Raw genomic sequence first — 26,896 nt, 5'->3', positions numbered from 1 at the left:
CACACACTCAAACACACACACATACACACACACATACACACACACACACACACACACACACAAATCTCCCCTTCAATGGACATTTGTGATGATTCCGCCACTCACAGCCACTGGAGATTGTGAAGGTCACTGAATATACCGGCCTTGAGTGTGGAGATCTGGTTCCAACTCAGATACCTAGGAAGCAACAAGACACCAAATCAAAGAGACAGAAAGAGAGGGAAAAAAAGAGAGAGAAAGAGAAAGAAATTGAGAGAGCACAGGGAGGAAGGAGGGAGTGAGAGAAAGAAAAAGAGGGGTTCAACGCGGGGTAGATCATCATTTTTTAAATTACTGTCTATATTACTGTGTGAGCGAGTAGATGTGTGAACAGGGCTGTTCATGCATATCTATGGGACAGGAGGGATTAGCGCTGCTAGGATGGGATAAGTGGAAGTGGCAGGACTGTGACAGGCAGTTGCCTGGACAACAACATTTTGCCAGGAAGGCCAGAAAGGTGCAAAGAAGTCAAAGACTGAAAGTGACAAGTACAAAACAAAGATTATCAAGTCATAAATAGGGCATCATAAATAGTACATAATCATAATAAAGGAATGATTATCAAGTCATAAATAGGGCATCATAAATAGTACATAATCATAATAAAGGAATGATTATCAAGTCATAAATAGGGCATCATAAAGTACATAATCATAATAAAGGGATAGAGTCTGTAGTGGTACACACACACACACACACACACACACACACACACACACACACACACACACACACACACACACACACACACACACACACACACACACACACACAGCAGAAAGACTGTAAGAAGCAGTGTCAGTGGTGTGGTGCATTTAGAGTTCTGACTGCCCAAGGGTAGAAGCTGTTCTTTAGTCTGTTCGCTTTGCCTCTGAGGGATCTGAACCTCTTTCCTGAGGGCAGCATGTTAAACAAGTGATGGTTGGGGTGATGGTGGTCTTTTATGATCGCCCTGGCTCTGGTGAGACACCCTGAGCTGGCGATGGAGTCCAGGGAGGGGAGTGGACAGCCAATTATCTTCTCAGCAGTTCTGGTGACCCTCTGTAATCTTCTCCGATCGGCCACTGACCAGCCAGCGTACCACACAGTGATAGCGTCTCAATTGCGGCTCGATAGAAAGAGATCAGCAGGTCGGTCTGCAGCCTATTCCATCGCAGGACCCTCAGGAAATAGAGATGCTGCTGGGCTTTCTTGACCAAGGCAGTAGTGTTGGCAGCCCACGACAGGTCCTTGGAGATGTGGGTCCCGAGGAACTTGAAAGAGGACACCCTCTCCACATGGTCACCTTTTATGCAGAGAGAGGGGGGGGGTCAGCTTTGCTCCTGCAAAAGTCCATGACCACCTCCTTGGTCTTTTTGGTGTTGAGTGTGAGGTTGTTGCTGACCACCAGTCGCCGAACCTCGACTCTGTAGGTTGTGTCATCATCCTTGGTGATGAGCCCAATGACAGTGGTGTCGTCTGCAAATTTAATCCTGCCAGACTGTGGGCGGTCGGTGAGGAAGTCTTTGATCCAAGCGCACGTGGCGGGGGGGGGGGGGGTGGAGTCCAAGCTTGGTTATGAGGATGTCCGGAATTATGGTATTGAAGGCCGAGCTGAAGTCGATGAAGGGCATCCTTACTGATGTCCCAGGATTCTCCAGGTGGTGCAGAGCAGTGTGAAGGGCAGTGGAGATGGCGCCCCCTGTAGACCGGTTTGCCTTGTAGGCAAACTGGTGGGGGTCGAAGCTGGAGGGGAGGCAGTCCTTGATGGGTTTTAGGACCGGCTTCTCAAAGCATTTTGCCACCACAGGTGTTAGAGCAATGGGTCTGTAGTCTGTATGAGGAGAGAAACCTTCCTGTTCCAGGGGAAAAGTCATGCCTCTGCATAAGCAAGAGGTGGGATCTGCTAGAAATGTTAATATCTCTCACTTTCTCTCTCTCTGTCTCTCTCTCTCACACACACACACACACACACACACACATACACACATACACATACACAAAGGCATACCCCTCCTCTGCCACACACACACACACACACACACACACACTGTACAATGCAAATCAAATTAGCATAGGAAAGGGCATGTGCAGTTACTCTGTAATGATGGAAATAAAACATGCACACACACACACACACACACACACACACACACACACACACACACACACACACACACACACACACACACACACAAAACGGATTGCAACTGCAAGATCAGTCAGCCATGCACAAACCGTACACATACGGTCACAATCTGACATAGTGTATAGCAGGGGTCTCCAACCTTTTTGGGAATGAGGGCTACCTGAAGACCCGAAATCATATGGAGGGCTACTCATTTAAAACAAACATACCCTCACCCCTTTTTTGCGAGGGTAGTCCTCCTAAATAATAGGCCTATGTGATTTTTACTTTTAAATTATCAATATTGTGCAGGCCTATACGTCTTTATATATTAAGCAACTGTATTTTCACATTTAATATCAATAACCTATGCAACACTACCAACATTTTTGTTCAGTTTGTTCATTTCAAAGTTTGCATGGGGAATCTAATCTATTTTTTTTTTTTTTTACAAAAAAAACTATCTTTTTGTGCAATTAATAATTTGGGTTACAATTTGTACCCAATTTATACCCACCCACTATTATGAATTCAGGGGTTGTTTAAGTTCTGATTTCAGTGGACAATTCGGTTTTAACATTTCAATAGTAATCGCCCACACCACCCTAACATATGAAAACTCCTTTTTAAAGTTATTGCACACCTGAAATGATCCATGATCTGACAAAAAAGGGTAATGCACAGTCCTGCTCAGTCATGCATGCTATAACATTTTCAGCGCTATTATACGGCAGTTGCCTACGGAGGAGAAAAGGCCTGTGAGCTAAAGCAATTGTTTTTCAGTCCTTGAACAATCATGCAAGAACCGTATTTGACGAACATTGAATGGCCACAGAACTTTTGCAAAGATATGCTTCCATTGGCTACACCAGACAAGCAAGTTTTTCTACTTTACCGTCTATGCGTGCGAGCAGCGTGTATGCGCTCCGCTTCCGTTGTTGTTTAAAGATTGAATGGGAAACGGATTTGGAGCCAAAGGCTAAAATTTAACGCAGCTACAATTTGTAAGGTATCACCAATATAAATGTAATGTTACAGCTGTATGGCTACATACATTCTTAAAATGGTTCTGGTCTAGACTTAAATATCTATTGAAAACTTCACAATGGAGCGTGTTTTTAGAGCGTGATCTGCAGGCGACCTGTTGGCTATTTTTAGAAAGTGCGCTGGGGGCGCCTCATAGCCGTCCCGCGGGCTACCTGGTGCCCGCGGGCACCGTGTTGGAGACCACTGGTGTATAGTATGACTGATTTTTAGAAAGTCTCTCTCTTACTCTGACACACACACACACACACACCTGCAATGACTAACACTAGGTGAGCAAGGTTTATCTGATGGTGATGCCCTTTAAGGAACAGTGATGCAGGAGTCAGATGTTTTAGCTGCAAAACATCTCAGGGAAGAGTACAGAATAAGACCGATCTCCTGCACAGATTATGCTGCTCGCTTTTTACCAGTGACTGAGAGAGGGAGGGTGGGTGTGTGTTTGAGTTCTGGTCTGTCGATGTGCATGCTCTTTGTAGTAAAAACTACAGTATCAGTCTATCACTCAACTATCATTTCATTTTTTTCATTTAAAAAAACAAGTGTCTGTGGAATATTGGAACTCTAATTCATTACATTTACAGTTTTGTAAACTGTTTACACATCCAATACAACAATTTTTACATATCAGACAACATCTGAAACTGCCACTCACTGCAACTCGCAACCTTGCAACTAGCCTGGCTGAACCCAGACAAATATGACATTTTTAATTTGCTCTACAGGTCTGTCTGGAGACCTACGAATCTTGGGGCCCTATTGTGCACCCGGTTCAAGGTGGCGCTCCACTGTTATTACTGTAAACCATGCGCCCAGGGGTGTGGCAATTAACGACATAAGGTGTGGTCTGGCGCATGATCCAAAAATCGCTATCTTACACCCTCTAAAAATCATTACGCCATTGACCAAGAAAAATCTGGTCTATAGCGAAAGGTGCATATAAAGCACAGCTGAAGACGCACTGTCACGAGATGTAAGCAGCAACTCTTTGCATGACCCTTAGGATTTTTATTCAGTCATTCGAACATTATCATTTACTATTATTTGTCAGTCAATAGTGAAAGTAATTAACTGTGTGGAGCTGTTTTGTCGTTGATTATGAGACCACAGTGAAGTTAGATTCACTTTGCTTATGAAAGCAAATAATAGGCGAGTGTAGATGCATGTAGGCTATACTCTGCTAGTAACAAACAATACCGATGTGCTGTTTGAAGTTGCGCTGCTTGCTGTCAAAGGGAATGACAGATGCCATGTCCATGACTGATTAAGAAACATAAGAACAACCATTTTGGGTCCAGCACCCAATGTTTGATCACAAAATCACGCCATTAAATTAGTGATTGTGGATGTGGACTGGCCACGCATTTTAATGTCCCTCCATTTCAAAATATGGCCTTTGGTGTCTTACAGTTTTTCTCGATCGCTTTAATGCTTGCGTCAACTCTGACATTATGTTTTCAAAACAATTAACACACAGGTCTAAACAGAAGCGCTCTGGCCTAAATACCACATTTTACTTGCAAAAGACTCTAACACTCTCAAACATGCAGCAAAAGGTTAATTTTGCCTTCCAACAACACATGTTGTAGTCAAATCACTGTGTGATTTCAATCAATCATTACACACTGGACAACAAAATGCAAAACATAGTTCTCCAAATAAGGAGTGTCAGTCTTCATCTTAGCTATGTCTGTGCCATAGTGCCACAAAACTATGAAAAGACTAAATGTTTTGAATAAAAATGAATTGTATTCATTCCATTCAAGATGTAACTGTCATTGATGTGTAAGACCAATAAGCACCTACTAGAAAAGACCAATTTTATTGAACTACAACTTGTCATTTCTTTACTGAAATAGACTTATAGTAAACACCTGGACTTGTCAGCTTTTATACTGTTTTCTTCACCAAATAGGCAATGCAGTACTTTATCTAAATATATATAAATGTACCTTAGATCCATACTGGCACATCGCTGGTTGAAGAATTGTGCAAGCAGTTGAATCATTTGTAAAAGACAACTTCTGCTGTGCTAAGAAGGTGAAGATCAAGATCAAATGGATCCCAGTCTCATTAACCGCATCTAAGAAATTAAGAAAAACTATAATTGACAGTGATCTACATTTCAACAGCTACATGACAGCAATAACTAAGGGCCCTATCATGACATTCTAAAGCGCATCGTCACTCGTCAAAAGCGTATTCAAATTTAGTAGGATGTCCAGTCCACATTGGGAGGGTTTTCGTTATCAAACGTCGAGCGCATGGCGCAACAAGGTGTTCCTAGGTTTTTTAATCAGTCATATGGGTGTGTTTGGGGCGTAACATCATTTTAAACCAACGAGAATGACATCTGTCATTCCCTTTAACGGTGCAAGGCGCGATGTCAAATAAATGCATCGGTATTTTGACATTCAACGGCGCATTTGAAGGAGGCTGCTTGCGAGACCGTATGGAATAGTCATTCCACTAAACCATGCTTTACTAAAACCTAGCATAGCCTTCAAGCATTTGCACTCGTCTATTATTTGAACTCATTGGCAAAGTGAAACTAACTGCACCAAGGTGTCAATCAACGACAAGACAGTTATATGCAGTTACTCTCGCTATTGACTGACAATGGGTTACCATCGAAAACATAGGCTGAAAAAAGCAACACTTACCCAAATATTGCTCAAATGACTGAACAAAACAGTTGCTTATATCTCGTGACAGTGCGTCTTCAGCTGTGCTCCATACGTGTCTCTCGCCTCTCCCCTAATCACTTTTAACCGTCATTACCAATTTGCAAAATACCGAATTAAACTTTGCACGGGTGGAAAATGAATTTTACGCCATGCGCCAGTGTGCAAAATACAGCCCATAGTCTCCATTCGGGCACCACTGCTTGGGCTTGTCTGAAGCTCCATTTAGGTTCATTTACAGTAAGCTCTAACTCGGGACTATATGGCTGTATTTGGGCATTTCGTGACCTAAAGGAATATATAGTATGTGTGCGCACACAATAATGGCTACTTTCAAGAATCTCCATTTTTAAAAAGTGATGCTGTTCACTGGGTGTTTGACTAAGGATCAATTTTAAATCTGTTTTTCAATTATTCAGCCTTGCATCTTCTATGTTTTTTAATGATTCTATTTCATGTATTTTGCTTTTTAAACTATTTTAAACTATTGTCCTTCATTTACTATTATTCTTGGCTTTTGTTTATGTAAAGCACATTGAATTACCCTGTGTATGAAATGCGCTATATAAATAAAATTGCCTTGCCACTGAAACTTCATCACGAAACACTTTTTGCAAAATAAAGTCACGATGATCAGACCTTGACCATTTGTGTTTCTTTTTCAGGCACTGTCTTTCAAATGCAAAATTGGACAAGTCTTTGACCATGTGAATAGTTGTGTTAACCTTTGTTTACCTTTACTTTGTTTTATTTGAAACAAGAATTAGGTTTTGATTAGGGATTATTCAGTGTTTTACTTTATAGCTTATTGTGAAGACTTGATTTTTGTCTGAGCAGTTCTGTAAATTGTGTGAAGTGTTTATGTGTAAGCAGTTGAAAAAAACATGACATTTCCCATGTCTGCCACTTGAAAAATGTCTTGACTTGGTTAATCATTAATCTATGCCATATCGGTGACTTTTATTATGTATAAAACATCACAGATAATTCCCTGTCAACTCAACAACTGATTGATGCAACTGATGGTGTTTTTACAATGAGAATGCATGGGTTTTGTGACTGAATCCCACACAAAATCCCTCACAATAAGATTATATCAAGAAAACCAACTTTTGAGATATTTCCCTTAGCAGGTTTTCATATACTTTGATGGCACAACAGAACAAATACTTCTTTGAAATACAAGACTATTAGGCAAAAAAGTTAATTTAATATATTTTCATGGGGGCCATCATTTCAGACCCTGTCAGCAAAGAGCTCTTTTTGCTTGCGCATATGAGTTATGAGAGTGATCCGATTCATATTTTATTAGCTGCCAAAATAAGGTCTAGCCAAGAAGAGGAAAATATACGTGTTTTAATAAAGTGAATTGGGCAGGGTAACACTAAAAGGAAACTCCTGTCTTTCAGCGTATGATGTTCAGTCCTGTCTTTCAGCATATGATGTTCAGGAGGCCCATTTGTCCTTCAAAATCACATCAACTCAGGGGGAGCTGTGGTACAGGCAGCATCTCTACAATGTATGGACCCAAGTGCACACAGGGACCCGGGTTGGACTCTAACCCACTACCATTCTCTCTCTCATTTTCTCTCTCTCTCTCTTTCTCTCTCTCTCTCTCTCTCTCTGTGGTTTAAGAGGCAGCATCTCTACAATGTGTGGCCCCAAGTGCGCACAGGGACCCAGGTTGGACTATAACCCACTATCATTCTCTCTCTCTTTCTCTCTCTCTCTCTCAAAACCCCCCAAAATAAACTAAGATAGAACAGACTAACAATGTAAACGATGCTTATGTGTCTCAAATATTTCCATTGGGCATCATCCATTTTGCATCAAGTCAGAATAGAAATAGAAGCATCATAAATGATTAAATGCCGCAGAACACCTGTACTTTCAAGGCTTTTTTGTTGGATGACCCATGATATCCCCACTGGAAAACCTCACTGAAACTGAGTACTGTGCTTATAATACACGTGAACTGCTGAACTACTGCAGATCACAGCCTGCACAGCTGTGAGGGGAAAGCTCAAACAAGCCAGGAGAGTCTGAGCACTCTACGTCAAAGACGATTACCTTACCATCGCAAGACTGTTTACACAAATCGGAGGTGTTTGACCAGGGAAATGAAGGCTGTGCACCACTTCAAAGCATGTTTGCCACAGCCAACAGCTAACAGTCCTGACACTAAAGCAATGGTACAGGTGCATTCAACATACAAAGAATAAAGGTTAGCTATACCCAAGGCATTAGTCAATAATGTAGCAGTGACCTTGGGAGCAAGGTACCAAGCAGACATAAAGGTTACCAGTGACCTATTACGCAAGGCAGATATGCATGTGCTGTCTCTCCTGTCACTACGGGCAATATGGTGCAGTATAATTCCAGTCTGTGAGTTACAGTCATTCCATTACAAGCAAATTATCATTTTCACACATTTAGAAATGATAAAATACAGTTAAATGACTTATCCTATCTCAGTTTGAACCAACTCAATGAAAAACACAAAATCAAACTGGTGTTTTTGTCCAGCATGTTCCTAAAAGCTACCTGATTATTTGAGGTGACATTGACATGATGAATTACTAAGTACATTCAGCAGATAAAAATAACTGCCAGAAAACTACACCTCAGCATGGTCTATTAATGTGTCTTGCTTCTTTAAGACTGCATCTCTCTCTCTATCTCACTCTCTCTCTCTCTCACACACACACACACACACGCACGCACAGACACACACACACACACATACCCGCACACATACCCTCTATCTCTGTCTCTCTCTCTCTCATGCCCCAATTCTCACCCTCGGTCTCACTCTCAGCTGGTGACCAATGCTCCATACTGACATATGTGAAGAGGCATTGGTGAGGGTTGTGGCATCTACTCACAGTTGGCGTAGTGAGAACAAGCCAGAGAACGCTCTTCTGGAGATGACCTCAATACTGTTGTTCTGCATGTGCCTGTAAGAGACAAAATTCAATGGAGACAACTGACGGCTCAGAAGAAAAGCACCACTAACCTATAAACACATCCATTTTCATAAATGAGAGAGAGGGATAGAGAGAGAGAGAGAGAGATGCAAAGTGGGAGACACTTTGAAAAAGTGAAGGTGTTGACAATATGGATGCTGGATGGATGATGAACTGATGTGGATGGGGATCACAAATCACTGATAATTCATCCAACTACGGCTGTTAAGCCTCAATAACTAACAATGCCTCTTCCATCAAATCCTGAGGCCCGCGGGATACCACTGAATTTGCTATCGGCAAACACAGCTGGGTGGCACATTTGCTCAAACAAATTAAGTGGATTCTGAAAGCTCAAACTCTTCATCAACATCACTCTAGCATATCAATTCTTCTTCCTGCCTTATAATTCTCTCCTTCACTTCTCCCCAATCCCAGAGCACAGCTGAGCTGCTTGTGAGGTGTCATCAGTCCCCTCTACCATCAAAAGTACCCCAAAAACGTAATCAGAGATTCAGTTCCTGTGTAACCGCCAAGGGAATGATTATTGCCTTTTATTCAAAGGTTTTTCTGAAATGGAAGGGGAGCCATTTTTCTTGTTTTTGTTGAGGGAACAGAGTTTGGGAGAGGAAATAAAAAACAATAATGGGTGAAAGTCAGTCGAGGAGGAAACAATGTAATGACAGGACAACAAAGTGATGCCACCCGCAGAGTGCTTAATTTAAAACTGTTTAAACTATGTGCTAGCAAGTGTAACAGAGCTTTATGTGTAGAATGAACACATTCTGAAAGCATTCTGCATTCATTGATTTATTACAAAACCATGCAATGTCACAACGCCCTTGGACCATGAAAAACACAAATGCCGCAGCATTGTGGCAAAAAAACATGAAAAAATGGATGATTCACTGAACTTTCTAGAAGCGGCAATGAAAATAACAGAAAGTATAAAAGCAATGTTGGCCTAGATAATTATTACGTGGACACATTGAATGTCATCTACAAAATTACTTTATTACTCTAAACCACAAAAAGATATTAGGCCTACGGTGTTACCTGACCTCATAATAAACACATGCATGTTGTAGCACAGAATTGCATACATCTTAGATCTGTTGCACTTGGTACTCCATAAAGAATTGGGGGATTGGAAGAGTATGTGGATACTTGAGCTGATAGAAAAATATCAGTGCATTCTCACTCAGTCCATCAGTCAATGACCGTCCTACATGAACAAGCAGTCAGGCCAGACAGACAGAGAGACAGACAGACAGACAGACAGACACACATGTACAAAAAGCAGACAGACACATGGCCTGTGTCCGAAACAGAAGACAGCTGCCAGTTGCCTTGTTGCCCTCAACTGTCGAGCGAGCCACTTGCCGTAGCAGGCATCAAGCTACCAGTTATGAACTTTGTCTCGGAAGGCCTAGCGAGATTGCAACACAGAATGCCGTTGCCTGGAGACTGACAGCTGACTTTATCGGTAGAAGTTAACAGAGACATTCTACGAATCTTTGGTTGAAGGCAGCATGAAGAATACAATACAAAATTCAGCAATCTTAGGTTTATTCAGGTATCTTAGAATGCAGAATTTTATAAAAATGTTTGATTCAGACAGACAGAAGACAGACAGACAGACAGAGGTTAAAAAAAATGACCCTTACAGTTTTTCCAGGTGCCTGTAGCGGATAAACAAATCTGGGGGTAGAGAGGTAATCTGATTGCTGTTCAGCACACTGAAAAGCAGAGATGAAAAAAAGAGCAGAGTGACACAGCTAAAGTCATTATTGCTCCTGTCCACTTACTGTATCTCATGGCATTCATTTATATATCGGGAGGTACTGTATGTAGGTGTATTTGTAGAAGGTTGCCGTGAATCAGAAGTCAGAAGAAGGTGAAAGCAGGCTGAAGGAACAGAGAGAGAGAGAGAGAGAGAGAGAGAGAGAGAGAGAGAGACAAAGAAGGACAGACAGAGAAAAAAGAGAAAGGGAGAGAGATAGAAAAACAGAGAGGGAGAGAGAGAAAGAGGAAATGAGAGAGAGAAAGGGAGAGCAAAATAGATTTGATCAGTGCTGCATGAACTCACAGGGCAGTCACATTGGAGGACACGGCCGGTATGTGCAGGAGATTTCTGCTGTGGCAGTTCACTACCCGGCCCTCACACAGGCACTGGTCAGGATACACATCCAGCACTGCAGCACACATGGAAAACACACACATTATCAGCCACCCTCGGCTCTGTGATCCACTCCACTGGTCAGTGATGAGGGCTGTAATCTCTGTGGCTTTGGGAAAGTGATATGGATTATGCACTCCTTGCTCATTGCCTCTCCCAAAAGGATGTATTGATCCTATGTGTGTGCGTGTGTGTGTGTGTGTGTGTGTGTGTGTGTGTGCATACAGTACTTGTGTATATTCTGTATGTGGATGTGTGTTTCTCCAGAAAAACTGTGTGTTGAATAATTAAAGTACATTGGTTCCACATGAACCCTTTCAAATTACACAATTGATTTAGGTTCCTATGCAAAACAGGCACAATTTAACCAACTAATTTCAATAATAGTTTTTGAATAAATGTTACATTAAATAGATTCAATATATTTATTTGTATTTGTTGCAATGTCACTGCTACAACAAAAAATATATATTGCAAATCAGTTCAAGAAATTCTGAAGAAGCAGAACAAATTAATCGCTGAGATCTCGCCTGTTATTATAGTTTTTTTCAACTGCTTACACATTAAATCTTTGCTTGTCACACAATTTTCTAAACAGGTCTTCCAAACACCATAACCCCACAACAAATCTGCAAAACCATACACTAATTCTTGGTGTTTGACTCCATTTTCAATATCCTAAAACACATTTAGCAAAACACCCCACTATTTTCTACCTAACACACAAAAATCTAACAGGAAGTAACTTGATTTCGGTTTTCAAACACAACCTATCAAAATGCCACACCTATTCGCCACTTATTCACTCTCAGTCCTCAATGTACACACACTCATTACTTTACTGAACACCATCCGATCATTGTCTTAGTATAGGCCTATGAATAGATATATTTGCGTGAGCAATTGTGTGTTTTGTGTGTAGTGTTTTGAAAAATAGACATAGAGTTTTGAAAATGTGTGTAAACAGTTGTAAAAAACTGTAATATCTGACAAGTAAGTTTATGGCACATGTGAATGTGAAATACAGTATGTCGGCACAATTCATATCCCAATTTCTACTGGTAAGAACAAGTTACAGTGACAAACACAAATGAAATGTGTTTCCAACCACAATTTCAATGCTCTGACAAAGGCTCATGGGAATTCATTTACAGTTTTTTACCAGTCAAATCTACAACACATCATCTCCTAGCTTGTGTCAGAGTGTGTGTGTGTGTGTGTGTGTGTGTGTGTGTCTGTGTGTTTGAATGCTTAAAACAGATTGACTAAGTACTTCTAATGAATTCCATCACTTTCATCAGTATATGGCTCATATGATGAAACTACATTACAGTATATTATCTGATGGGCACTTCTCTAAGAGCATACGTTTCAGACTCTCCCTTTGCACGCTCCACCATTAAGCCTCATTTACGGGCCCTCTGTGCTTTCCACAGTTGTGCACTCCTCTATCACAGTTAATTAGTTGTCTCCTCCACACACTCAATCGGAGCAGTAAACCACTGACAAAGAGTGTAACACACAAGGGGAAGCGCATCAAATAGCCATTAAATACGCAAATAAGAGTCTTGCTTTTTTTTGTTCTAGTGTGAGCGATCTCTGTACACTAGGGTTTGGGACCTGATCGTTTGGAGTGGAGGGCGAGAGTGAAATCCTTTTGAAGTCTCTAGGATATGTGTATGTGGGGTGATATTTAATTTTGTAAAGAAAAAGGGAAAGGTGATTTTAAAAATGCCTCAACTGACAACCAATAGAGAGAAGTGCAATTGAAGTGCAATTTTTCATTTATTTTTATGTGCTTTGCATTTCCCACAGGACAGGAGTGCTTTAATGTAAAGTCTAGCACACTGAAAGGAGTCTGTTTATGTGTGATGTCAGAGACTCTGTAGCACAATGGAAATTGAAAGTGCTGCATTTGATGTATATAAAATTGCCACCTCTCACTCTCCTTAAGGCATTCTCAGAAACTCAGAAACGATTACCTCTCTGTGTAGTCCTGTTCTTTTTGCTCTTTCATATCTGTCCAGGTGTTGCCATCAAGCCTATTCTAAATTTGGTCTTAACCCTTGTAAGGTGTTCATATTTTTGTTACACAGCCAATGTTCCCGGGTCTGACGGACCCACCACATTATTAGGCGCAATACAAGCATAACAATTTATGTAAAAATACTTAACAAATGTTTACTTTAGCTCAATTACCAATGATAGACATTATTAATGGTTCATATTTGCCATTTACCCCTGTGAGATCACATTTATGATCATATACAATATGATCATTTTCGAGTTTTGTGAGAAAACAAGGAAATTCAATTATAAAAAAGGTAAAAAGATTTTTGATCATTATTGGTGCTTATTTCTTAGAACTTACAGTTTTTTCTGAATGCTTAAACACATTCGTGATAATTATAGCACAATTTGTAAAACTATTAATACTTACTGAAAACCACTCACTGAGTTTGCAAAACTAAAAGCACAAACACTGCTTTGCACTCAGTTTGCAATTTTGTAACACACACTTTGCACAACTGTAGGCACAATTCACTGCACAGCACTCTTTTTGCGGAACTGTAAACACAACACATGCTTTACACTCAATTTCCAAATGATCAACACACTTCTAGCAAATCTATACACATGTATGGCTATTATTTTCACTATTTTGCCAACTCTCTGGCACACCTCAGAAAACTGTTTTAGATAATTAGTTCACTTTGCAATCAGCCTAAGCACTATAAATAAGCTACAGGAAATGTACAATGGGTACAATGGAGGGAGCAGGAAGAGTGAGAAGAGTAAGAATTAGAGGAGGCTGAAGAATAGGACGTGGAGGTGAAGAAGTAGGAGGAAGAAGAGGAGGAAGAGGACGCGGAGGTGAAGAAGTGAGAGGGAGAGGATGACAAGGACAAGGAGGTGAAGTTAGAGGACAAGGAGGAGCAAGAGGAGGACGAGGAGGGGAAGAGGAAGGGTAAGAAGAGAAAGAAATAGCCCTTTTACAGGCAAAAAAATCAGTCTACATGTGGGGATATTGTCATGTCAGGCCTGAATACGGTGCCTTGGACTAGAGGACATTGCATGTAATGTAGATGAAATTTTGAGAGAGACGACCCGATGTAGACTGATTTGTTTTGTCTCAGTGAAATTGCTATTTTGTGTTTTGACTTGGAAAAACACACCTGTGTTTGTTTTGATGTGTGTAAATAAACACCAATACTTGAAGTTTGGATCCCTGTATGTTTACAGAACTATGACAAAAGTATGACCTCAAACTGACATAGTCTACCTTGTGCACAGAGAAAGCAAAAGCCAGATGTGTTTTTTATTCATACCATCAGTGTGTAGTTGGCACATTGTGTGCTTATTGTGATGGCTTGTGTTTACTGTTTGATACAAAAACACCATTTTTACAAAGGTGTGAAGATTTAAGCAAGGTTTATTAGCTTTTGCAAGAGAACTACAATGTTTTGCTGATTGGGTAAAAGGTTTTCCTATTTGTGTGTAGATTTTTTGCAAGAAAAGCCATAGTTACAAAAAATGTGCTTAAGCAATCAGAAAAACTGTAATCAGAACAGGTGAAAGTGCTTGAAATATAACCATTTTGTAACTTTGTGTGGGAATAGCAGGTGCAGAAAGACAACATTCCCGCACACAGACACCTACACTCAGACATGCACACATACAGACGCACAGACACAGACACACACAGAGACGCACACAGACGTAGACACACACACAAACACACACAATTAGGAGGACACAGTAAGGGTACATAGCACATTACACTTGGGTCCAGTAGACCCCAACACCTCATCTGTAATAGTTATGTGTAGGGGGGTGTACCGTGTGCAGTCATTGGAAATAAGTTATTTTTTATGTTCTTCACAGAAAATGAGCCATGGCCAATGAGTTTGAGTTAGAAGAAATAATAAATAGCATATTTTTTCTTTTAGCAAACATTGAAAACAGGTCCCAAACACCCGTGGCCGGTTGCACAAAGCACCTTAAGTTTTTTCCCTTAAGTATGATCCTTAAGACTTAATTTCTCCTTAGGTAAGGTATTTACTTAAGGGTGTTGCACAGAATACCTTAAAAAGTTTCCTTAGTTAAGGAGAAACATCAAGGGATTTACTGCACTGAAAGGGATTTTCCGGCACGAAAATTCTATAGTTTCCACCAAAGATTCGGAGGAATTGTTAACGTTAGCTTACGTAAACCACACAATAACAATACGGCATGTTTCTGATAGGCCTATTTGACAGAGGAAGCATATTAACAGAGAGGTTTTATTTTGAATTGTCAAAAGTAGTTAATAAACTTCCTTTATCAGCATCAATTCAGTTAATAATATGGTTAAGGTAGAGTCAGATGTCCCTTAGGTTTTTCCCCTTAGTTAGACTACTAAGGTCGTTTGTGCAACAGTTTAAGGGATTTCTTACCAGATAAGGACAAACCCTTAAATACTAAGGGAAACTGTTAAGGAAACCTTAAGGAGAAAACTTAAGGGTGTTTGTGCAACCATTTTTATTTTAAGGGACCCTTAAATCAGATTTTAAGGGAAACACTTAACTTAAGGTGCTTTGTGCAACCGGCCACCGGACACCTTACAAGGGTTAAAGATGGGGACAGATTCATGTCTCCTCAGTCCATCTGCACAGCATTCTGAACTCTGAAAGCCAGCAAGTCTTTTGGATGAAAATGTTCTAGCCTCAACTCTTTTCTTCAGTGCTGCACATCCACTTTCCGTTTTTAACCTCAGTTACTCCTATCACTGTTATAGTTAGAATATGCTTTCAGAGTTTAATGACTTTAATGTAGTCTTGAGACGGTGGATTACAACGGTGTATGACAAAGCCAAGCTTGCTGAATTCGCCCCATGAAAAATCACCTCAAAACACCCAGGCCTCCCAAAGACATGATGAACTAATTCTGACAGTGACATTTCTTTTTATTTATTTTTTGTCTAGCTAGCCCAGAAACCATCTGCTGGCATCAATTGGCAACTTGGCATATAACAGACCATTCAGTTGAGACAGTTTAATTACAGTAGTATTGTTGCCGGTGCCCTTTTATTGGAGGGCCTCAAAAAGAACAAAAGTGAACCAATGACAGCACATTAACTGAGAGGGGCCAGGGTCTGACCTATCTGCCAGGGAAACACAATCAAATTGAAGTAAGAATTGAACAAGGCCTTTGCTTATCTATTTGATTATTGAGCACTTATTTTTTGACAGATGTTGTCATGAATGTATACAGCTGACAGATGTAACTCCTGATTACTTTAATACACATCAGCCTTGTGCATGCTTGTTTCTACTCTGTTTGTTTTGTTACTTTTCTCAAGTTCAATCTAATGAATATATATTGATCAAAAAGAAAATAGATCCTTAAACATATTTCTCTGACAATGTCTATCTTCAAAACCAGCAATAAGCATACATATTAAGCTGAATGGAGGATTCCTATCACCTTGAGAAAAATAGCAATTAGTTGCAAAGTTTTCTTTTGCGAAAAGCTGCAGCAAAAAGTACAATTCTGTGGCTGTATTCTCTCTTTCATGCCCCAGAGGTTTTAAGTCACAGGGTACAGGTTGGCGGGAGAGAGTCCTCTGATGTTAAGGAAGAGATATAGAAGATTGGGGATCCACTGATGCCTTAGCGGAGGGCTCGGCAGGACGGCGGAGCTCAAATCCATCTGACCACCGGCCAGCGAGAACAGCCCAGACAGATGGGTCACACTCAATTGAACAGCCAACCAAATCCATGGTGATTGGAGAGGCTGGGCAGAGCTTATCTTCCAGAGCACTGGCCTACAGCGTAATGCCAAGCTTCACAGCGAGAGAGCATGTCAGTCAAGCCTGGGTGCATCCTGCACGAGCCCAGAATCATGTTCTTATGGGGTGTCAGCTAGGAAGAAAGCTGGTTTAAATGCAATATAGGAAAATACATTGCAAATTGGTATGGGTTCTGGGAAATTTAGCGAGTCTGTCTTACAGCATCATGATAAAGAAAGGTCCTTTGGGTAAGAAAATAAATGTGTCCTACCTGCATATGCATTTAATCATGTTTTCCCCAAACTGATTTATCTTTGCTGGAAAAAAATACACTCAATGGAACAGAATGACTGACAACAAGCCATTCAAATGTCTGGTATGGGTGAAAACTATGTAGACATGAAACGGTTCATTGTTAATGCTGCTCAGTTTCTTTTGTCATTGTTACAAAAGAAAAATCCTTTGGTGTATTCTGTCTATATTCATGTATTTCTTTACTTTGTTTATATTCATTTCCAACTTCCAAAGCTTAAAAACCCTGGAACCGTGATAATGGCCTTCAAACAAACAAAAAACAGCCACTCAGTGGCTGCATTAAACAGCCCTCTTTCTAATGATGCATCCAGAATCCCACCTCTCTATCTCCTCCCTGATAAAAGACTGACCTTCAGAAATCAAATGTGTTTTAAACATGGCCATCCATGAATCGCAACTCACAAAGGCACAATGACCCAGAGTATGCACAAGAAAGTAAGCTGAAGGTCACATAGAGACATGGGCCATTTTAAAGACAAATAAGTGCTTGGATGTTGCTTATATTTTCAAAAGGATTATTTGCACATATTCACTGATATGCAAGGTCTGCAAACTAAACCACAAAGAACAGAATAGAACAGAAGTTTGATTTAACTAAGAAGTTAAGTGACCTTTACTTCAGTGACCTTTACCTCGCTGCCTGTCTTCTCCATCAGTATAGCAAGACACCAGTCCACACAATAAAATGACTTTATCTTGGGCACTAGGGAGTCTGAAAATGATGTACTGTACAGCTCCATAAAACCATGAAAAAGAACCATGCGTTCTAGCCTTTCACTGCGGAGTTCAGGAGGTCTCTCCAGTGCTGATGGGATGGAACACTGATTTGCCAGGTGTTGTTTTAACGATGTCCTACCCTGTCATTTCCTGTTTCAGATTCACACACCTAATTTCGTCATAGAACGACCCCCTTCCCCCCTTTTAGTGACACATAATTTCACTGCAGTGCTCAAGAGCTTTCCAGTTGCCAGCGCTCGGCCGTGATTGTTTCCTTTGATCGAATTCAGTCACGTCTAAATGCGCTGACTCAATCGAGTGTGTCTTGTCCGGCATTGCAGGCCGGACTCAAGTATCTCAGAGGAGCGTGGCTGACGGTGATCGTGTCTGGCAAGGTGAACATTTAACAGACGGGGAGAATCTTTCAACAGTTGGACTGCCTGATTTATGCCTCTCTCTCCGTGCAAATTCGATAGGCATCTGAACTGGGGAAAGTGTGACAAACGGGACGATTGGCAAAAATAGCCTGCCGACATCTGCTTCGCACCCGCCTCATCTCTCAAGCCCACTCGTCTCCTGCTCTACTCTCTTGACGAGATCAATATCAGGTGTGGCTAGACACACACAAGACCCACCCATCAAAGTTTATCATAAGAACTATAACAACAAAATGCTTCGTCAATTTCTCAATGTCTCCACAACAAATGACAGTCACAGTTAGGAGAGTGAAACTTTTGACTAAAAAAAATAATACTTGGCTTTGTAGTGCCAACTCAACTCTTTTATTATTGTTGTTTATAAAAGAACTCCCATATGTGCTCCTTTACATCCAGTCATTTGCTGAACAGAAGCAGAAGAATGTCTTCTGAAAAAGTGAAATGTAACTTTGTCTTGGGTAAAGGCTTGGTTAATGGAGGTGTGTAACACTCACAGCATTCCTCTTCCTCCTGGATGGTCTTCTTCATGAAGGCATCGAACAGCTGGGGCCAGCCACTGTTGTCCACTGTTTATCAAATGCAAAAATAAAACACTGATGACAATTCCACTATGTGTGCATTATTTGTAGTGGGTATGTCCATATGTGTGTGGGGTGCTGGGGTTGGGTTTGTGTACATCAGTGTTTTGAGTTTGTATGCATTTTTTTTGTATTTATTAGGATTGGGCACCGAAACACGGTTCTAATATGGCACCGGTGCCGACGCAAACGGTAGTAACTGCATCAAATAACAACGTGGATTTCGGTGCCTCATTTCGGTGCTTAAATAGCGTTTTTTTTTTATTTATTTTTTTATACGAGGCATCACTGCATGTCTTTGGCCATCTCTAATGTCTTGCTCTGATAGCAACACATCCAGACACAGTTATCGATAGCTAACATAAACACTGGATGTATAAACCAGAGGGGTGCACCACATAGGCCAGTGGACAGTGTTTGACAGCTTGCGTGAGCCCAGGTGCCTACTTTAAATTATGCGATATCGCAAGCTCCTGTCAAAATCTAGCAGTGGGCCTAACTACACACAAGCAAAAGGCTATGAAACAACATCAACAGTAGCCTATGTTACACAATATCCTTGCTAATGCGCTAACTGGCATTTATTTAAAATGTTGTCAGCAAAGTTGTAAGGTGAAAACTTTATTTCACGGTGTGTTCTAAACAACATAATGGCATGATATTAGCCTAATCTTTCATGTGCATGAGGCCCATATAGAATCAAAATGAATATGAAGATCAAAGTTCGCTGGCAAAAACATAAATATGTAGGTTACATACCTGATGCCACTGAGCTGTCAAAGAGGCTACGAAACCATCTCCGTACGTCATCGCTAATTAAACTCAGCTGACTGGTGTTAGCGCATAGCCATGCTGTTAAAATGCCTACTAGGCTAGCACTGGGAATCTAAACACTTCAACACCGACATGTAGCCTAACATCTTCAAAACTATTGCGTGTTATGGATTAAGACATGACATTTCTTGAAGTATTTGGGAACACACTGAATTAACTGTTAATCCCTGTTCCCTGTTAGATTAGCTTGCTTGCAAATGCCATTGTCCATGACCTGGCAGTTCTATGGCAAGCGGTTTTAACATACCTTATGGCAAACCGCCTACACTGGGTAAACTTGAAAGCAGAGCTTACCAGTGTGTGTGCATGCATGGCAAGCTGTTTTAACTAGGGCTGTCAAAATAACTGATTCATTTCGATTAATTAATTTGAGAAAAAAATAACTGATTAAAAAAATTAGTGCAGATTAATCGATGACCTTTGACCCCGAGCCGTTCTAGTCAGTAAAAATTAGACTGTAAAATGAAGGAGAGAGAAGAAAACGTGCTGCCTGGATCATTGATTGGAACATTTACTTTTAAAAAATGGCCTGATGGTGTTGATAAAAATAAAGTGTTGAAAATAAAGTCCTCTGCAATGTCTGCAGCAAGGAATTTGCATATCACCGGAGTTCATCAACTCTATAGTCGCACATCAATGCAAAGAAATAAGTGTTGACATTGAGGGGAGTGTTAATTTATTTTCATTGTGTCCCCTAGGTTATATCTGTGGCCTGAAATGCCTTGTAGCCTATGTGAAAAAAAAAACTTCTTCCCGAAGCACTTTTGAATTTATTTCCTCAGCATATTAGGTCATATCATAGATTATTATGGCCATTATTTGAACAGTGAAAATAATAATAAAAGAGTTTTTGAACTTTAATGTCACTAATGCTGTTTATTCAATGATTCATTTGAATTTAAATATTTAAAATACTTTCACAGCAAAAATTATATATGCGATTAATTTAGATGAATTAATCATAGAGTATGTAATTAATTAGATTAATTTTTTTAATCGATTGACAGCCCTAGTTTTAACATTTAAATGTATTATTCTTAGGAGCAATGAGATATTAAGTAAATTGAATATAACAGTTCAATTTCATGTTCAAATGTGTCTTATCAATAAAAAAAAGCATGCTTTACACCATTTTAATTTAAAACATTTTAATAAAGTACCGGTTCAGGCACCGTTTCGGCACCGGCACCGTTTTAAAAGTATCGATTTAGCACCGGTATTGGATAAAACCCAAACGATACCCAACCCTAGTATTTATGCATGTGTGTGAGTGTTCATGGGTGTATGGGTGTGTGTGTGTGTGTGTGTGTGTGTGTGGTGCTGGGGGACCTACCACAGTTTTCCTCATCGGCACCATTAGGACAGTCCTGTAGGCCATTGCAATGTTGGGGCTGAGGCAAGCAAACTGACAGGTTGCCACAGGGGAACTGACCCAGAGGACACTCAAACTCAGCTCTGCAGCCTACAAATGTGCTCACATACACACAGACACACACACACATACACACATATGCATACACACATACACACACACACACACACACACACACACACACACACACACACACACACACATTCAATAACACTTCATTTGTATGACTGCAGAATATCCATACAAGGTGCATTTTGCACAATATGCAAAACAACACCTCTGGGTCAAGGTGGCCATCTTGATCCCTGCTCTCTGGAAAGTGTCAAAATCAACACAAAAAGATGGAAGGCAAGCAGTAACTTAATTGCATAAAAATATGCATGTAAGCAAGTCTACCACCAGGCTGTGGAGATGAAATCCAGGGGAGATTCAATTCAGAGGCATCACTTAATGTTTGTTCCCTCACTGTTTTAATAAGACTAATCACACATGTTCTCTCTAAGTAAACTGGTCATGTTTACATAGAGATAACTTCCAGGGGTGTTGCTTTGAGACCTTTGAGGTTCAGACAGATTTCAGTGCTTAGTTTAACACAGTCATAACACTGTGTAAAGAAAAAGACTGTGAAAAATTCACTGTGTAAAGAAATAGACTGAAAAATTCACTGTGTAAAGAAATAGACTGTGAAAAATTCACTGTGTAAAGAAATAGACTAGAAAATGACCTGGAAAAATTTGATATTTCTGAAACACTGGGTTAAACTCTCCCAAATTGTCAGGCAACATGGTGTTTAACTGTCAAAGACCTTGAGGAGTGTTCTTGTCGGTATTAACACAATCAACATTTTGTATGTAATATATATTGATTATTCTGTTCGTTCATATTAACGTAATTTCTGGAATAATAGCTGAAGTCACCATTTGCATGTCAAATGACTGATAAAGAGGTGTGCAAAAATGAAATGAATATTATTACGAGTAGCCTAACATGTAAAGAAAACTGGGGTTAACAAAGAATGCCTATGGCCTTTAGAATTACTAACGCCAAGCAACGTGAAACCCCCCCCCAATATAAACCCCAAAATAAATACCTGCAAAACACCTTTTAAAATTATAATACAGGCAAGTAAACACACTTCTGCATTATGCCAGCAAGTGCAATGTCATAGCACTTGCTGGCAGAGATAATGTTGACAAGACACAGTAAGTGACGCAGTAGGAGTGTTCTTGACATAACAGGAAGCTCATGCAGGGCAGTGAGTAACTATCTGTCACTGTCAGGTCCCACTTGCTGAGCTGAGCGCATACATTTATGATGCATGAATGATATCAACGCTAACTACCCTGAAAAAAGCAGGGTCTTCGAACACTTGGATTCACATGGCTCTCAGAACATGGTTTTCTTCACAGTAAGGTGAACTATGAGGTGCACAGAATGTTTGGTGCTTTCCAGTCCACCTGTATAACCCTCTCGAAAAGTCTGTAAAGAAAAATCTATTAGGTTGCCCAAAAGCTTTCGCCAAAAAATAAATGAAAGAGGTTGCGGGGTCGACAGTGTAGGTGTGTGCCTACTAATACGCAATTCATGTAGGTGGTGGCAGCAGTAATGCAAGTTAATGGCAAAGACTTCATCTGGTTGCTGGTTTTTGTTTACCAGCATATGTGTGTGTGTGTGCATTGCTCTGTATAATTCAAATAACATGCTATGTATTTCGAACCAGAAAAATTGTGGAAAATCCGTAAAATATGCAAAAAAAAATCCATGCAAGTTGACACGGACTGCAGAGCCAATGACACGCAATACCAAAACATAGGGAAACCATATTCCATGCAGCATCTGCATTCAGATCCAGACCCATATGATCATATAGGAAGTCCAAGGTATGGTGACCGCTTCCTTGTATAAACATTTGAAGTACATTGAACCAGTGCTTTTTAAGTTGGGAGCAGACAGACTGAGCGGTGGACGAGGGTAATAATCACTTCAATATTGCACAAAAGGTTTTCACTGATAATGAGATCTAAACTAGATGTACCGCAGAGCGGTACAAAATATGACCGCCGCCCAGTCCAGCACATTTTTTCCACAAAAATAAATCACTCTGAAAGGCCTGTATGATTCTAGCTGTCTCACTAAATTGCATTATCCACACTCAATTCTCACTGATATCTGCTAGACAACAAGTACCAAAACATGATTAGTTCATAGATTTCACATGTAAAATTCATTTTATACAACCCCACCTCCATCTTGCCTGTTCATAATTCTGAGAAATTCTTGAATTGTGTGCATGTACATGTTTATGTTATGTGTGTGTGTGTGTGTGTGTGTGTGTGTGTGTGTGTGTGTGTGTGTGTGTGTGTGTGTGCGCGTGCTTGTGTGTGTGCCTGCGTATGTGCCTGTGCATGCAAGCGTACATATGTCTACTGTGTGAGTATGTGTCATACGTATGATTACTGTGAATGTATGTGTGTGTGTGTGTGTGTATCTGTTTGTGCACATGTGTGCACATGAAATGGGTTAACATGACCCCTGGAGGCAAACATACGGAAAAAAATGGTCATCCTAGTCCCTACAGTTCTCAAGATATTCACAGAGAACTGTGTCTGCCCTACCCTCCTTTCGGGGGGGCTACAGATCAAAACGAAAAACGACGGTTCCATGCTATCCATGTGGGGTTACATGCCCACCAAGTTTTGTGTACCCCGGTCTTTCAGTGTCCCGGGAATCATTGACGGAAATTTGAGCATGCGAAAAAAAAAAAAAAAAAAAATCTGACTAAACCTATATGACCGCCGCGCAGCGAAGCGGCGGTCATAATAATTACCATAATAGCATGATGGCTATTCATACACACTATACATGCATATACACACACATTTCTCCGAATAAAATTGGCCAAAAGCCAAAGGGAAGTGTGGTTGCCATGATGTTAATGCCATCATGGTATTGTCACCGTGTCCGTGTCCATGATGTCTGCATTCATGATGCTGTTAGGTCACATGACTGATGGAAGTTGTCTGTTCCAAACATGCCATCCCTGCCACCACTCGTGTGACCTCACAGCCTCAAGACGTTATGTCCTTTCAGCGTCACTTCCTGCGCCATGTCACGTCACCGTGACATCATGTTGATAGGGAACATTAAATACTCTGACATCAAAGTTAATAATGTCTCTCTTTCTCTCTCCATCTCTCTCTCTCTCTCACACACACACACACACACACACACATGCACAGCTAAACACAATCACCCATAATCACACTATGGGTACAACACACTTAGTGTATTTCACCATCATCATTGGCAGATCACAAGTTTACCCCCCATCACCGTTTCTCTTACACACGTGCTATGTCACAGAAAAAATAATATATAATTTTGCTTGCAATATATCCATATTATACTGTCCATATATAATCCTACTCACCACCCCCCACACACACCCATAAATTGTAAGGTTATATAGACACTATCAAGCATACATACAGAAAGTCATTTACGTAACAGAAACCATCAGAGATTCACCAAAGAATAAATAGTTTTTTGATACATGAAGGCTTTTGAAAGTGAATTACACTGTGATAAAAACAATATGTATGTAAATCACCTGGTGAACAAAAACAACTTCTGGCCAGAGAGGAATTTTCAAACCGAGCATTGCATGAACCATGCAGCAGTTCTCCTCCTTCAGAACATGAATTATGGAAACTCTCACTAGATACAGTATATCTTGATACAGTATGTTAGTACAATCCCAACCATAAACTCACGTATGCCTTATGACATAATGAGAAACAACAACAACAAAAACAACAACAAACATAAAAACATGTTAGTGATGTTTTTCTATAATGCTGTCATGTCTGAATTGTTCATGACTTAGAACCATCATTTAAGAAAATATCACGATTCTGGCGTGGAATAATCTCAGACTTAACAATCAATCTGAGGCGTCCTCACAACTCTCCAAGGCATTTATCATATTGTCACAGTCAAGACTCCACCAGCTTCTCCCCAGCCCCGGCATACTCCCATTCATTAATCTGCCCCCATTCACAACCTGAGAGCCAGTACAGTCCCAGCAGACAAGTATTCCCATTACACAACATACACATGTGAGCTAGAGAGACAGAGAGAGAGAGAGAGAGAGAGGTAAAGAGACAGAGTATCAGAGACTGTCAGAGTATCAGAAACACTGAAGGAGGGAGAGAGAGAGAGAGAGATATAAAAACAGAAACACATGAGAAAAACTGGAGACAAAAAGCTTACCTTTAAAAGCACAGAGCGACAGGGAAAAAAGTAAAAAAGGGTGAACCATAGTGTGTGCCGTAAGTGCGAAAGTGTGTGCGCCTCCTCGTCTCGGTAAGTCCTACTCAGAGTGACGAGGAGCTGCACCTTCCCAACCTAGCTTTCGACTGTCAGACCAACACACACGCACGCACAGCGCACACACGCACACAGAGACACACGCACACACACAAAACACGCTTGTGCGGCTCCAGACCCTCTGAGGCACATCAAACACGAGCGCATCAGTGCTGGAGAGGACAGATCTGTGTGCTGGACTGCCACAGCATGCTCCTATATGCAGGTCCCCAATCTACTCTCTCACGTGTGCACAGCAGTCTGCTCATTACTCTCAAACTGCTATATATAAGGCGCCTGGACCTGATCTGAAAGTCACCTGACTGTATGGAAATTAATCATTTGACCTCTCTTATGTCTGTGAAACACACATGCACACTATTACTCTCTCGCACCGACATCACTTACATCATCTCAGTATATTATTTAAGACATCCAGTGGCTGTTGGTTCCATATTCCAATTATGCTCTCAATTATATATTCTCTCTCTCTCTCTCTCTCTCTCTCTCTCTCTCTCTCTCTCTTCCCTCTCTGAGTGTATGCTTCATCTTCTTCTGTGCAGTCCCTCTTTCTTTCTTTCTTTCTTGAATTTTCCCTTGAGGATCAATAAAGTATCAATCTATCTATCTATCTATCTATCTATCTATCTCTTGCATTAATTTCAAGGATACGCAGGTCACAGAACAGCATTTTGCAGTTGCTAGTAAAAAATGTATAGGCTATACCCTACGAATAAATTGATTGCATTAATATAGGCCTATGAAGTAGGCTATGGGCCATATATTTCCTATAGGCTATCCTTCAGGACTGGGTTATTCTTAACGTTGACAAGGCTATACTGCACTTAGAGCTATTTAATATTTCAGCAGAGATGATCTTTGACAGGCGTTATACAGCATTAATCAATGTTGCACATGTTGACTCTTCATCACAGACTTTAGACCTATGTAGCCTAATTGGTAGTTTTTTGGTCACTGAGAGTCTAACTTCCCCATTTTGATTGTCTTGATTGTATTGGGGACATTGGGAACCTTAATGTTATTAGGCTATTCATAGGCCTATTATATTTTATTTTATTTTATTTTTTATTTTATTTTGGGAGGGGGGAGGCTGACTAGCCTAGGCTACTATTCTCCTATTGTTGTGGATGATAAATGGAAAAGAAATACTTGCAAAAGAAAATGTAAAAGAAATACTTGCCTCAGTAGCCTAGCTTTCGACATTCTACCAGCTCCAGTTTCTCCCCTCCTTCCCCCAGCCGACATGACAGCTGTTAATTAAGTGGGTTTGACTACCCAAACGTTCGTCCATTTCTGCATATGTATGTTATTACTTGGCCTGGGAAGGAAAGAGCGTCGATGTGGTCCATAAAGTGAGAACGAGAAGGTCCGTGGGGCTTCTGTGATTTCTCTCACAACATCGCCACCTGGCGAGAACATTAGAAAATCCGATGTCGTCATTTGTATTGGACGACTACGTAGTTTT

The 26,896-nt window shown here is 40.6% G+C and overlaps 1 protein-coding gene across 1 annotated transcript in view; it reads right to left on the bottom strand.

The window, feature by feature from the left end:
* Nucleotides 1-24,028, bottom strand: part of rxfp2l (relaxin family peptide receptor 2, like) — a 36,824-nt gene extending 12,796 nt beyond the window's left edge. Inside the window, exons 1-8 of the mRNA XM_076274895.1 lie at nucleotides 23,999-24,028; nucleotides 21,598-21,646; nucleotides 21,004-21,132; nucleotides 18,753-18,824; nucleotides 10,930-11,035; nucleotides 10,508-10,579; nucleotides 8,760-8,831; nucleotides 106-177 (exon numbers count right to left, since the gene is read on the bottom strand). Of these exons, the coding sequence (XP_076131010.1) occupies nucleotides 106-177; nucleotides 8,760-8,831; nucleotides 10,508-10,579; nucleotides 10,930-11,035; nucleotides 18,753-18,824; nucleotides 21,004-21,132; nucleotides 21,598-21,646; nucleotides 23,999-24,028 (602 nt within the window). The remainder of the gene's footprint in view (nucleotides 1-105; nucleotides 178-8,759; nucleotides 8,832-10,507; nucleotides 10,580-10,929; nucleotides 11,036-18,752; nucleotides 18,825-21,003; nucleotides 21,133-21,597; nucleotides 21,647-23,998) is intronic.
* Between the last annotated feature and the right edge of the window lie 2,868 nt (nucleotides 24,029-26,896).

Source organism: Alosa pseudoharengus, unplaced genomic scaffold, assembly GCF_046254945.1.
Source record: "Alosa pseudoharengus isolate Yale_2024_CS ecotype anadromous, Long Island Sound unplaced genomic scaffold, YU_APseudo_1.1 YU_APseudo_1.1_scf_8, whole genome shotgun sequence".
Taxonomy (NCBI): domain Eukaryota; kingdom Metazoa; phylum Chordata; class Actinopteri; order Clupeiformes; family Clupeidae; genus Alosa; species Alosa pseudoharengus.
This window is presented reverse-complemented; position numbering and strand designations above follow the sequence as displayed.